General features: G+C 40.9%; 1 protein-coding gene across 5 annotated transcripts in view; it reads right to left on the bottom strand.

The window, feature by feature from the left end:
* Positions 1-13,139, bottom strand: part of LOC117453711 (LIM and calponin homology domains-containing protein 1-like) — a 122,425-nt gene extending 109,286 nt beyond the window's left edge. For all 5 annotated transcript variants that reach the window (XM_034092645.1, XM_034092648.1, XM_034092649.1 and 2 more), the window contains exon 1: positions 12,859-13,139. In XM_034092645.1, coding sequence (XP_033948536.1) covers positions 12,859-12,960 — 102 coding nt within the window. In that variant the 5' untranslated portion in view covers positions 12,961-13,139. The remainder of the gene's footprint in view (positions 1-12,858) is intronic.
* Positions 13,140-15,383: the final 2,244 nt, after the last annotated feature.

Here is a 15,383-nt window from a genome sequence, read left to right as displayed (position 1 = left end):
GAGAGGTGAAGTCCCGCCCATCTACTTCCGAACCATGGGACCTTATTTCGGAAAAATTATGTATTGAAGTCAATGGGGAGAGAAAACGTATCTTTCGATCCCGTTTGAATTGTGCCACGAATTACACATATGATGTTTGTCAATCTTAAAAAATCATTTCCATGTCAAAAAAGTCAGTTTGTCGTAAAACTGTTGAAATATAAGACTATGAAAAATACGCAACTAGAAAGACTACAAATCCCAGAGTCGCGTAAGTGAGCACGTTAGTTAGCATTACAGCCTTAGCCTTGTCATTTGTATTAGCCTTAACATGAAGTAACATTAAGTAACCCAAAATGTTAAACAGTAAGAGTAGTAGTCATATTTCGTGAACCCTTTGAAGAGTACTGTCACACCGGTGTGATCATTCTATAATACACCGTTTAAGCCCGGATGCCCCCGGGGAGACAGGCTAACGCTACATTAGCATCGGCGATCTTTTCTACTTCATGCTATCTGCACAAATGGTTAACATTGAACATTAAAAAGATCAGGCAGTTCAGGGAGAATCGAAGGCAGCTTTGCATGACATTCTTCTGGACGTGTTTCATTGTGATGATAGTGAGGGTAGTCAATCCATTGTTTGGCAAGACAATAGTGATGGCCATCTTGGTGACGTGTGTTGTTGTGTTCAATAAATTAAAAAAAAAAATGTAAAGGAAAAAAAAGAAGAAAAAAACGAATAACGAAATTGATACCCGAATAGTACTCCAACGAACGAATATTTGGATATTCGGGTACAGCCCTATTGTGAAGTATATTGTTTACACTCTTTTTACACAGCCAACACTATAGATCTACACACGTCAGCAACCTAATAAGCTGCAGCACACTATTGACTGAACAATATTTGCTGGAGGGACTGAGGAAGAGTCTTACACATTTGCAGACATTTTACTAACTGGTAAAAGTAGTGGAGCCTGTAACTTATCGCTGAGAACCACAAAAACAATCCATACATCTGAGTTGAATGGGACACATGCAAAGTGACCCACATTGGCTGCAATGAATAAGGGCAATCAATAGAGTGATGGCAGATTACATGAGAGCGGAGATTCGGCCTGTAATTATGGGTAAAGATTAGAGAGAACACGCTTGTGACTGAAAGCTTTGAAATGGTGAGATGAGAACATCAGTTTGGAGGAAGTGAAGTATTTTAACCATTACAGTGTGGGGGTGGCGATATGATTTAAAGAGGACAAGATAGAGAACCTTTCTACAGAGTTCTGAGAGTCTGGTTCAAGGTCATCTTTGCTTTCTGACTGCTGCCTAATGAAAATGGAGAGTAGATCCTTCATGTTAGACTTAAAAAGCTTAATTTGATTGTAACATCAAAAGGAATAATAATAACTGAACAAATTCCAGGGCTTTTTGGACATGCTATGGCTTTCGTGATGAAGTAGCACATCAAATAGCAGGAAGTTAACATGATATATTTTACTTTAAGAGGGACTCTTCTTTAAAAATGTCAATGTCTTAATTGAAACAGCTGTGGTTAGAACAGAAACCAACAGAAGGAATGTTTCACCGGCTCATTAGCTTTCATATTCCCTCTTGATAATTAATCATTAAACAAGGACTTCGTTTGAGTTTCTTAAGTTTAATCCTTGTGCCAAACTCTTTACACACAAGGGTGTTTTGCTGACAGTAGTTACATGAACAAAAAATCAAATTGCAAACTTCAGCCTATTCTACTGGTCATTTTGGATAAAGGCATTCTCTTCATGCTTGAAATATACTTCAAAATGCCTAACCTCCATGTCCTCTCAGTGTTATGCTTTCAACAGCCGTCAGTTATGTTTCTTTTCAGAGTGAACAGTATATGCACTGGCACGTGTCAAGTATTAACAATTGTTAACAGCTTCCCTGTAGAGGAAGGATTGCTGTGCGGTCCTGGCACACAGCTGCTTGTACCTCCTTCTCTCTGCTGCTCAGGGTGTGTGTGTGTGTGTGTGTGTGTGTGTGTGTGTGTGTGTGTGTGTGTGTGTGTGTCGCACTGCAGCTTGAGAGCCAGTCCGCCTTGCTCTCTACACCTTAAAAGCTCCTATGCTTTTTCCAATGAATGAACACAGAAATCTGATAGCTGAACAAGATGGATATCTACATCAGGCACTAACGCAATTATTTAATATTTGTTATGGCAACGTTTTATAGCCTTCTTTGCAAACTCAACGAATGTGACGCCAGAATCGTCCACGCTATGCCAGTTTGTGAGTAGGTCTTAAACCTATTCTTAAGCCTTTAAACACGTTTAAATAAAGGCTTACCTTAGGCAACCCTTACACTTACCCTTAAAAGAAATAAAAAGCCATTTTGAAATGTAAAGTTTACACTGAGTAAGAACAAACACGTTGTGAGAATAGTGTTTGTGATAAGTTGTCATCAACCTAAGTGCTCCTACCTAGGAGCTTAGTTTATTTGCATTATTTGCTCGTGAAATGAAGAACCTGCTGATTTTACTAGATAATAAAATTCTTGTGCTAGTCTACTAAAGCCTTCAGATATCCACTTTGCTGTTATTGGAAGTGAACAGCAGCCAACTAATGCACTGCTTTATTTGAAAGCTCCTTGAGAGAAAGGGCGTTACACAAAACCACCAGGAAGGACACAGAAAAACAGGATGGCTGGTGATCAGCGATGTTTTCCTTCAATATCAGCTACAGAAAATATGAAACATAAAAGCAACTGTGGTCATTGTTTGTCAAGACACTGACACTGGATTTCAAGAATCATTAAATAACCTAAAGTGTATTCATGTTCCATCCATCCATCTTCTCCCGCTTATCCGTGGTCGGGTCTCGGGGGTAGCAGTTCCAGCAGAGAGCCCCAAACTTCCTTTTCCCTGGCGACATCAACCAGCTCTGACTGGGGGATCCCAAGGCGCTCCCAGGCCAGCGAAGAGATATAATCCCTCCGCCTGGTCCTAGGTCTACCCCTTGGTCTCTTCCCAGCTGGACGTGCCTGGAACACCTCCCTAGGGAGGCGCCCAGGTGGCATCCTAACTAGGTGCCCGAACCACCTCAACTGGCTCCTTTCGACGCGAAGGAGGAGCGGCTCAACTCCGAGTCCCTCCCTGATGACCGAACTTCTCACCTTATCCCTAAGGGAGACACCAGCCACCCTGCGGAGAAAACCCACCTCGGCCGCTTGTATCCGCGATCTCGTTCTTTCGGTCATGACCCATCCTTCATGACCATAGGTGAGGGTAGGAACGAAAATGGCCCGGTAGACAGAGAGCTTTGCTTTCTGGCTCAGCTCCCTTTTCCTCACAACGGTGCGGTAAAGCGACTGCAGTACCGCTCCCGCTGCTCCGATTCATCTCACGCTCCATTGTTCCCTCACTCGAGAACAAGACCCCGAGATACTTGAACTCCTTCACTTCATGTTGCCTCAGTGATAGCATGAAAACAAATGTACAGAAATGCGAACATAGAAAAGAGGGAGGGAGGGAGGGGGGCTTATCTGCCATCTACTCTGGTAATCCACCACACGATCATCCCTCACCCCAAACATGCATGTGTTCATAAAGACCCATCTGGACAAAGTAGAAGCCATTTGTTGACATCATGGTCTTAGTAAGTGGATATCCCAAGTATGTCATGGAATATGTATTTAAAAACTATCCAAATCAGACTTGAATGCATTCATATCTAACACATGAGATGCCTCTCATCACGCTGATATACATGATAAGGTATAATTTGGAAAGATATTGGTATTAAGTGGCTGCAATAATAGGCATAGGTGTAATAATGACATGGTTTGCTGCTCTGAAACATCAAACTCACTAATGCCTCTCCCTGCTTCACCGGGAGAGGACAGACGGCTTGTGCTGAGATTAAGGAGATCATAACCACAGCATTAGTGATTAGCATCTTACTTTCAGGGATTTGTCATTTGTGTGAGTGACTAAAGCTGCGTGGATCTGATTTGTACTGGCAAATAAGGAGCTCCAATCAATTTGTAAGAAATTACAGCGTCCAATTTTGTAGTGCACTTAGATGGTTATGTTCAATCAATAGTCCCATGGATGATTTAATATAGGCGACAAACACATGTCCAACAGCCATAACTAAGAAAATAAAGCTTATTCAACACGGATTGCTTGGGATTAGTGGTATTTTTCACAGCTGAGAATGTAATCTTGGTAGCCTCACTGTCCGCTGATGGATCCATAAAAGACAAACAATTGACTCTGCATATGAAATTAGCTTAACTGGGACTTATTTTCCCGTAGTCCAAATTGCATTAATTTGACTTGTACTTAGAAGACAATGAGAGCAGATAACTTCAGCTCTGAATTAGGGCTGTGCAATTAATCGTATTTTGGCTTGCAACAATTATGAAAACAACGCAATCTAAATAAAACGATTGTTATTTTTCATTAAAAAAAACAAATGGTTATTATTATTTATTTTTTTATTGGTTTTTCAGTTGAATTATACTTAAAGTTCAGGGTAATCAACTGTTAAAAACATTGTTCATTGTTGTTTTTCTCAATAAATTGATGTTTTCAAAGTAAATGGATAATCGTTTTTAATAATCGTGATATTAATTATTGACCAAAATAATCGTGATTATGATTTTTGCTAGGGATGCTCCGATCGATAGATCACCGATCGAGATCGGCCGATACTCACTCTCTACCGATCGCATGACGTAAAATACATGCCACTTTTCTCTGTGTGCGGCAAAACAAGCTCGCCAAAATGGCTTCACCGGTCTGGCATTATTTTAAGGTGTCCGAAAAAGACAGTAAAATAGCGGTGTGTGAAGCAGAACTCCTGCAGCTCCGCCCGCCGGACCGGTAAGCGGAGCGAAAGACACAAGAGTTAGACCTAACACACTTAGCTATTTGATCTACCTCTGGAACAAGCTAAACTAGTTATAAATATATTTATTCTTCACTGTCGGGTCACTCATTACTGGATCAGTGAGCTGCATGAGATACTGACAGGCTGTCAGGAGAGGGAGAGAGGGGGGAGAGAGAGAGGTAAAGAGAGCGCTTCTGCTCATTTCTCCCGTGTTATTATCCAAAGTGAATGTAAACTTGAATAATGTACTTCATTTGAATGTACTAATTAAGTTGATTGTTGTTTGTGGAAGCTCCAGTGAATGAGCATTAACTGAGTTTTACACATCACTTTAAATGGAAGATTTAAAGTGATGTTGAAATCTTCCATTTAGGCCCCGCCCACTCGATCGGATCGGCGATCGGTATCGGCCGATACTGATCCCGGCGATCGGCCCCGAAATTGGCGATCGGGGGATCTCTAATTTTTGCCATAATCGAGCAGCCTTACTCTGAATGAGAGAGAAACCAAGGGACAGACTCAGTTCAAATACATCGTGTTTCAACTGACTTCTTACCCTGGAATAATACACTAAACGGTGTACTGTAAGCAAGTCATTCAAGCGTAAAAGTGAGCGGGCCCGTTAGACCACGGACTTCCAGTTCATCGGAGCACTAAGGTGAGTGATGAAGGGGACATCCTCAATCTACCCTCAAGCCTCCTCTGACAGACACTTCTAAAATTACACTCCTCAGTGGCTCGGAGTCACAGCAGTGCATCTCATGTACTTTGATGGTAACTGACAAGACAGCTCAGCACTTAACATTTATCAGTCCATCGTGTTGGAAAGAATGACAATCGCCCCTAAACTGGGAATGACATCATAGATGAATTCAGCTCTTTCTGAGCACACGGCGCCGGCCTGCTCGAGCTGCCTGGGGCCAAAAGCAGAAAGATGAACTGCATTGGATATTTCAAGTTCTGTTCTTATCATGGCGTCCAGCTAGCCTTTAGCAGGGCAGGTTCAAAAGAGTAAAATGTACAGTGCTGGTGAAGCTAATCCTCTTATTCAGCACATCAGTCGAAGACATTTTGACGGAAAAATGGCTGTTTATGGATTTGCTTACACCAGATGTCATATTCTTACAATGCGTCAGAATCATCATCACTTTTCTTCTTGGATACCGTAACCCTGTTTTCCCAATTTGCCGGCTTAGTTCATTGTTTCCTGGCACCCTAACTTTTAATTTCCGTGACAAACATACAGTAGGTCATAGGAGCTTTTATCAAGTCTAGTATCGCCTGCCACTTTAACTTCATATCATGGATCTCACTCCAGTTGGATTATGTCGGTCTAAACTGTCAGTACTGCACTTGCACGGTGATTGATTTAAACCTGTTTGCTAAGCAGTGCGTCTATTGGTTAACTGCTAGTATTGACGCAGTGCACAGGCAGGCACATATGGCTTTGGGAATTTGTTATGATTCATTTAAGATTTTCACGAACAGATCACCACGCGTTGACTTTTACCAAACACCTTACAATTCTGCACTAATACCAAAAACATAAAAGCTTTGTATACATTTTGAAAGCTTGAGTCACATTTGTCTACTCTGAAGAGAATCTAATAACATGGACCAGTCTGGTGATTCGACTGTTCAGTACAATGATATCATTGAAATGATACTCTCCATTGACATGTAGATGATATCTCTTTCCCTTCCAGGCATGTCACAATGGAACTTCTTATCATTCACAGCCCCCTAAACATGCCATGACTTGGACAGGAGGTGGGGGTTCTATGATGAAGAGAAACCCAGACAATACAGAGCTAATAGAGAAGAGATTCTGAACAAGTTGAGACAAGATCTGGAAAAAAGACATATTGACGAAAGAAGAATTATTCACATTACAAATGATTGACACATGATGCAGGTTTATCAAGCATTAACAAGACAATGACAGCCATCGCCAAGCAACCATGTGAACTAGGGCTGAACGATTAATCGATTTAAAATCGAAATCGCGATTTGAAATGATGCGATTATCAAATCGCAAAACCTGCGATTAAAAAAAAAAAATTATTTATTTTTTACAATTTTTTTTCTATTTTTTTTTCTTTTTTCTGGTGTCTCAGTCATCCACACCAATCAGAAGTGCTGTGCTCCACATGTACCAGCCATTGTTAATCAATCAGAAGTAGCCCATGATAGAAGGTGATAGACAGATTGATCCAATCACCTGCCATGTGCTTCTGAATGTGTCTTCAATTAGATTTTTTCCCAAAATCGTGCAGCCCTAATGTGCCTGCCCTTTCCAAATGGCTTCCAATGGAGCTTTAGATGGTTTCTGAGTAAGGTTAGCAATGCTCCATCACGTGTTTCTATTACAGGGTGAATCTTAAACTGAAGCTCGACTTTAAAGCAACCCAACGGAAGTTTCATGTAAGTTTAGTTTTTTCACTCGTAGCTCGGGCTGCGGGGGTGCTAGAGACGGGAGCACGTTCATATGACCTTCCTAGCCGGAGTTATGGCCGCATTTTACAATAAACTTCCGTTGGGTCGCTTAAAAACAAATATCGCAATTCGAATCGCAATCCCAATATTTGTCAGAAAAATCGCAATTCGATTTTTTTTCCCAAAATCGTGCAGCCCTAATGTGAACAGCCTTTTTCTGCATTCAATCAAATAAATACAGGAACCACGTTTGGCATGAAGATGTATGCAAAGAACACTGACCAGAAACACAGATTTTTGTTGCACTCAAATTGTAAAAACGTTAGACCCAAACAGACTTATTCTTGCACATCCTATCAATGGCTTTAGGCTGTCAAAGATGCTTTTTTGTACGAACAGCAATGTTGGTTCTGCTGTCATGGCACAGTCTCAGCTATAAGCAGGTTTGAAATCATGAAGTGTTTTCCAAGCTGTACAAGATAGCTCTCTGGCAACGCAGCTCTACTGACATTATTCAACACCGTCTGCTTTTATTCAGTATGATTGTGTCTACTAGGAAACCACCATGACATAATTCAGTGAGTTACTCTCTTGTTAAAAACTGGGCAAGATATCTTATTACCCATTAATTGCCAAACTTCAAAGTTTTCGGTTACATCGCTTAAACTTTGTCCTTTTGTTCCAATGCAAAATCTTCATGTTTATACTTCTTATCATAATAATGAGGGCTGGAATTACACAACTCAAGTTATTCTCTCATATTTACCCTTTGATGCAAATGTGCCAACAACAAAGTAGTAGTCCTTCACTCAACTGGCATTCAATGGAAAGACATGCTTCAAACCACTGAGATGTGAGCTGGGTTATTGGGTTCCAGTTCATGCAAACACCCTTTGGCTATATGACATAAACGTTGTGTCACGTGACTTGAATTTTGAATTGAGACGTCCCTTTATAGATACTATATTTTTACGTATTAGGGATGGGAATTCCGGCTCTTTTTAGTGAGCCGGATCATTTGGCTCGGCTCACTAAGAAGAGCCGGCTCTTTCGGCTCCTAATGTTACCACAGTTTCCCACGGAGCCTCAGTATCGCTGCTGCGAGGCTCGCAGTTCACGCGCGTGCTCTACTAGCGCGCCCCCCCCCCTCCCGTCAAGGCTCGCCGGCAGGACACTTTCCATCACAGGAACACGCTTTGCTGGCGGCGAAAATAATCCCACCAGACTCCTTTGCCACTCCAACAGTGGGATGTTCTTGTCCTTTTTCCTTTTCAAGCTATAAAAACTCGATCTTCTTTCGAATTTTTTTTTTTTTTTGGACGGCTCGAGTTTTGGGCGTTCCAAGCTGAATAAGGGCGTCAAATGACGGCAAGACGCCCCCCTGGCGGAAACGCTGGTGCAAACCACATTGTGAATGAAATATAAACACATATAATTGCTTTGTGAGGAAATGTCAATATCCTGCTTTACAGTTGCCAGAAAAGTTAATTTTGTCCCATAACTAAATAAGGAATATAACACATGATGCAGGTTTGACAGTTCAGGATAATGTTGTGATGCTGCAGCAACCTTTTGGACACAATCCCACAATAACTATCAGTTTCAGGATGCAACTATGGTAAGAAAACACCAGGGGCCTCGTTTATAACGCCGTGCGTAGGATTCACGTGGGAAGGTTGCTTACGTAGTAGAAATCCAAAAATAGGTACAGAAATGTTCCGACATTTTCCGATTCACCGAACATTGCGTACCAGCGAGGAAAGTGCGTACAACACTTCCTACGCCGGTTTCCCTTTATAAATCACAATCGCCTCGAAATGCGGTGCAGCTTTTGCGGGCTTCACGTAACGCCCATATTTGCCTATAAATAGTCAAAGAAACGCCCATTCATTCATTCTGACTGACTTTATGAAGAAGATCGCAGGAAATGACGACAGAACAGCTAAAAAAGACTTCTCACACCGTCTCAGATTTTGGTTATTTTGGGGAGGTCGAGATAAATCATATTGTTTGGTGGATGCTGTTTGAACCACAGTAGCAGCATGGAGGTCGGATCGTCACCAAAATAGATAAATAAGTGGTCCGAAAAAGGTTCATGACAAAATAAATACACATAGCCTTCCTCAGGCAGTGTGTTTGTACCGGGGACAGGAGACCCTCCCCCCCCCTGATGAGAAACTGTAAGAAATGATCGGGGAATCCTTCCGGAGTATATCCCTTTATAAATGAGGCCCCAGAAGATGAAGTTGAATCAGGCTTTCAACAGAAGTCTTAAGGGCTTCTGTGTGGTTACAAATATTCTCACCTGCCAAAACAAACCAGTAGGGGCTCCAACGAAAATTATACCAAACCCATTTGTTGTGAATAGGGCCAAGAACGACACACCAAAGTAATTAAACATGCCTTTGTGAGACATGTCGATGTTATGATTGCCTTTTTATATATTTAACATGGTCGGGCCATTGTTTGAAATGGCAAACGTTTGGAATGTCAGAAGATTGAGATGGCTTTGCAATCAAGACGTCAATATTGCAATTGCAATGAATAAAAACAGCTCAGAGTACAAACCCAAAATGTAAGAGAGAGGACTAGAACAGACAAAGGAAGTGAATGTTCTGCTAACAACCAAAGATGTAAGAATGACAAAGTGAACAACACAGGGCACATAAGTCCTCTGAGGACGCTGTCTAGAGACAAACAGGGGGCCGTTGTTATAACATCTAGCCTGAAGTCCTGACATCATATATGACACAGCAGTTGTATATAGGGATGCACAATATTGGTTTTTTGAAACCGATACCTTCCCGCTTCTCAAGACCGATACCGATAATAATATAATATATATTAAATGTACCTGTAGTTTTTGCACACCTGGTGGTAAAAAAAAGACTAGTAGTGAGCAAATTACATGAGCATTACTACTATGAACAAAACAAAGCCAAGAACAGTTTTGACTCTTCAAAGTGACCATATCTATTTTCCCAAATAAAGTTCTTGCCTTTTTCAAAAGCCTCGTCGATAGGTAAAAGCCCCGGTGCCTTTGCAGCTGGCTTTGGATTCGCCGCTAGTTTAGCAGCGCAGGCGTCTTCGTACGCTTTTAACACACCATCGTAGCGATGGCGATGTTTCAGGTGACTGATCAGGTTGGAAGTATTATAGCTCGTTGCCTTTTTCCCTCCTCGTGGAACGTCTGCATCTGTTAATACAAATAGCAAGCGAACTATCCAACTCTGAAACTTTGAAATAGTCCCATACTACCGACGACATGTTTGTTTGCTGTCCTGGCTTCACGGCCGCACACCATTTACGTCACAGCCAGGCATGAGTTAGGGAGCGCTGGATTTGTGAAAAACTCCCCTCTTCCTAAACCACTAATACCACAGTACTGGCAAAACGGGAGGAGCCGAGTGAAAAACAAGCGCCCCTCATTCCAATCCACCCACACCGCAGTAGGTTTTTCTTTTTTTTTTGCACAAAAAATATATTGTATATTATCGGGGCTATTAATACTTTTATCGGGTTTATCGGGATGACGTCATAATTCCTAATATCGGGCCGATAATTATCGTGCACCACTAGTTGTATATAGTAAATCAAACCCAGGCCTATGGGATGCTGACTGGGGCTTTGTGTTGGTCTATTCAGTCAGGATTCAGAGACCTGTTTCTGGTTGCCTGAGGTGACTGGAGGACCGTCACCAGGTGTGTATGGGTAATGAAATCAGGCCCTTCGGGGTAAGGGTGATAGAACAACAACAACACACAGGAGTGGTTGTATCAGTTCACTCCCGCCTTTATAGCCTTCATTCCTGACCTGCCTCAGAGATTCTGGGTCAGTAGTGGCTTTTTAAAGACTTGATAAAGTCCTCCAAAGAGTTTGGTGCTGCTAAATAGGCCTGTGATGGTGCCTGACACATTTAAAGAAGCTCCGTCATCTTCATTACTGCTTTAAGATGTGATACACTTGAATCTGTTTAAACACGGTATTGTAATAGCGAGCTACACATGAAAACATATCAGGTGGTATGTAAGATACCAAGAGTTGAAAACCCCCTCAAAAACACTATTTCTCAAATGAGACATGTGTATATTAACATGCTCTCGACACTCTTGAGAATATACAAAAAACAGTTGTTACCGTCAGCCTAGAGGCAGCATTGAGAAATGCAATGAATATAGCACTAAAGATTGGTGGAACAGTTGAGACAATACAGATGCAGTGTGGCTGCTGATGACAATAAAGATGAAATAAACATGCAAGGATTCAACAATATGGCTTAGCCAAGCCTTCATAAATAAAACAAAATTACTGTGAAATTAGTAAAGGTACTCAAAAATCCAAAACATAAGAAATACTGATACCTGCAGGATAAAAGTACAGCTGTTGGCACACAAAGACAGTAGGCAGCATTATTTCATGAGTCATCACATTGTAGTCTATGACTAGCATTAGGCCTTCGAGTAATGCAATCTGCAGTGAAAGATTAAGCCAATGTTAACTAAATGTTAGTCTAATGAAGTAGAGTAGATCTGTACCATGGGGTGGAAACGCAACATTAGAGCTGAGAACTTGCGATCAGATGAGCAACACTCTTAGGTTATCACTAAGGCTATCGCTCACCATGACATTTATCAGTTACATGTAATTGTTGAAGAGTATGGGGGGCCTCTTCTCTTTGCCGAGTCCCCATAATCCCTACCAACGCCCCTGCTACATTAAATCACTCACTTTATGCAACGGTGTGCTCGAGATCAAATTTGTAAGCCTTTATGTAAACCTGCAGAGCTGTGACAGCATTACAACAACATGCAGTAGATAATCAGCCGGCCGTCAGGGTTTGAAGGCTGACAAGAGCACAGCTCACTGCAGGATGACGTCAAATGCAATGAGGGCAGGCAAGTGTCGTGATTGAAATTCTCCCAGAACAAAACCTTGATTGTGTGATTATTGTTCACCAGGCTCGCGATGAGGCAAAAATACATTCCACATGATGCATTCATTGTTTGCAGCCAAACACGCAACAAGCCCCACAGCAGTCACAGCTACTGTACAATGGCCCTGGCCAAAAACAACTGAGAGCCTGCTGCTACATTAGGAGAGTCCAGCACAACTAGGTGCAATATACTCTTTAGTTATGTTTGTATTTGGGCTATATCATTACACATTAAGAAAGTAACTTTTTATTTTGAAGGGTTATAATGTTCACTCAGTATTGGGTTTTAGACTCAAGTAATTATAGGAATTCAATATAGCAGAAGATCAGAAAATACCAATAAAATCCACATATTGACAAACAATGACAACAGCCACAAAGTAAACCCCCCAGAAGAACTTAAAGAATGTTGTTGGAAAGATTTCGGCAGAGTCTGAGTCAAATAATTGCAGTTTGAGTAACCTTTCAACAGGTGACGAAGCAATCAAATCAAACTGCGGTTTAAAGGAGAAGGCGCTGCAAATACATGCTGCTAACCAGTAACCAAGGCCACACAATGACAACAAAACACCTGTGCGAAAAAGGAATCAAAGTCCTGAGGAGTTAACACAGTATTTGGACTGTTTTGTCACTCACCTCTATCCATGTCTGCGCCTCCTGAAACGCGGAGTCTGCTGCTGCCTCGCTGACAGGGGGATGCTGATGAGACTGTCCTATGTCTGCAACCGGACTTGCCATTGGCGAGGAAGCTCTTCTCTCAAAGTATACAGTAAAGCCTTTACAAATGTGTGAAGGCAGCTCAATGCAGCGTTATTCCACCAGACTTTTGGGTTGGTCAGCAGGTTGTCCTCAGTCTGTTGTAGGTGTTGCAGCAGCAGCAGCACCGGCGAGGCGAGCGGACCAGTTGCTGCTCTCCAGTGTCGCTCCTGGTGGAGTCTTTGAGTAGAAAACCAGCGTCAAGTCACACACAGTCAATCACAGGGCTTCCGGTGTGACCCTTCAAAATAAATGTTTTAGCCGAGGAAAGCACAAATAATGTTTTTAAAGTATTAAATGGACTCAAATTGCTATTAAACAACCGGTAACTGTAGTTTAGACGAGCAATTGTTCAGTTTGTGGTTTGTCAGGTACACATGTATTGCCGTAAAGCTAGCTAAAAACTGTTTCAAAACAAAAGCTTTAGCCGAGGAACATACTGAACAATTGTCGGCCTTCAAATACAACATAAATACTTTTTATTAAACCAAGCAACAACAATAGATATATTTGTTTATCTCGCTTCTGCCCATTTAAAATATCAAATGTCCTGTCAAACTACTGTTTTCAAAAGCTATAAGATATTCTCCATGCGCTATTCTGTCCTGTTAAAGCTAAAAACGAGAAATGTCTTACTCTGAAATGGATTCCAATTGGTATTGAGCAAACATGGCAACTGTACTTTTTCCGAATGAAGTTGCTTTTGTCACGTTCACATGTGTTAACGTAATGTTAGCTAACAACTGAGGTAAGCTAGCTAGATAGTTAGTTTCTTGATTAGCTTAACCAATGTTACAGTTTAGCTCCTGTACATGAACTCGGATAATGTGCCATAGAGAATATTAAGTTAAATTAGCCTTGACAACGTACTAAACAAGCCTGGTAAGGAAAAATTGAGGGGTTGGAAATTCGAAAACCCTGGTATAGACCATATAGACCAGCGCAGTCTATATGGCGCTGGTATAGACTATAGATCTATAGATGTATAATGTAAACATATGACAAGGTAATGTTAACTTCCGTTTTTATTCTCCCAGACAACACTTAATTTACCGCTGTTTTGAAGACATTTCAAGGTTCCTCAGATTCATTAATCCAAAGAAGGGAAATACTATTTAAACCGCTTCACAATTTAAACTGTGTTTCCAGTTGCACGTCTCGAGCTCAACTCCAACGGCAACCGGAAATGAATCTTCTGTCTTTATTTTGGCGGTAACGTCACATCAATGGTAGGGATTGACACGTCCAAAATGCTTTTTTTGCAGAACAAAACAGCAAGAAACGTGATTAATTGTATGTTGTATATGTATTGAAAATGTGTAGCCTTATATTTATGTTATTATTGGACAGATGTGTAGGGAATTTATTTGGAAATGTCTCTAAATGGGGGTGTTTCTCAAAGTGTTCCTGTCATGTTTTTTTACTATTCAGAACTAATGTCATTATTAAACAGCGTTAAATGCTGATGCCTTTCTGATTGTGATATAGCTTCCTACCCATTTTTTAAAAACCTTTATTAATCAAGAATAATTTGCAATAACATTGAATGGTGCAAATACATTATGAAATACATTTATATTTATGTATTGTGTTTGCTTAACCAGATCAAATTACCAAAAATTACACCTTTTTTTCCTTTTAGCTTTCAACCACCCATTGGTCTCATGGATGTATTATTATTTTTGAAATCCACCTGCCATTAGTTAAGGCTCTTATGTTGGTAACAAAGCCGCGTTGCTTCCGGTATAGTGTAGTTGTTTCTCGCTGACTTGACGCAGCTGGACTGACAGGACTACTTGCACGCCGCAGTATGATCCGCTCCAATGGACAAAAATACACAGAGCAGTGCAGCCAATGAGGGCAGCAACACACAGGGGATCTCACACACACTTTCACTATGTGGGGCAACCGAGAGAGCAGAGAGTTCACTGATTTAGTGCAAAAACACTCAAAACAAAGAGCCAACTCTGATCTCTCCAACTAAATTATACTGTTTTAGAAAATGTCTGTATGTTTGCTCTCATAGCACTTGCATCAGTTTGATTCTGGAACATAGCTAAAAGAAAAAAATCAATATAACTGTAATTGAACTAACTACCTTTTGCAATTTACAGTCAGGTAAACTAAATTCACCTCGACCAGGTTTATACCAAAATATGAATAAGCCTAATGACATATAATACGGAAGGCCCTAATATAAACTTTGTGTTGAATTAGAAAATCCATAATGTGTTTTAATTATCAATTCAAATACAAATTCCTCAGTCAGCTAGATTTTTTGTTTTTGTTGCCAGGGCTATTGTTAAGGCTATTTTGGGAGATAAAAGGGATCCTCTATTTGACCAAAAACAAGAACAAACCCGCATAAACATTGTTTGATTAGCTTTCATCTTGTATTTAAATTT

This window comes from Pseudochaenichthys georgianus, chromosome 10 (assembly GCF_902827115.2).
Source record: "Pseudochaenichthys georgianus chromosome 10, fPseGeo1.2, whole genome shotgun sequence".
NCBI lineage: Eukaryota > Metazoa > Chordata > Actinopteri > Perciformes > Channichthyidae > Pseudochaenichthys > Pseudochaenichthys georgianus.
Note: the sequence above shows the minus strand (reverse complement) of the source record. Positions and strands in the feature narration are given on the sequence as shown.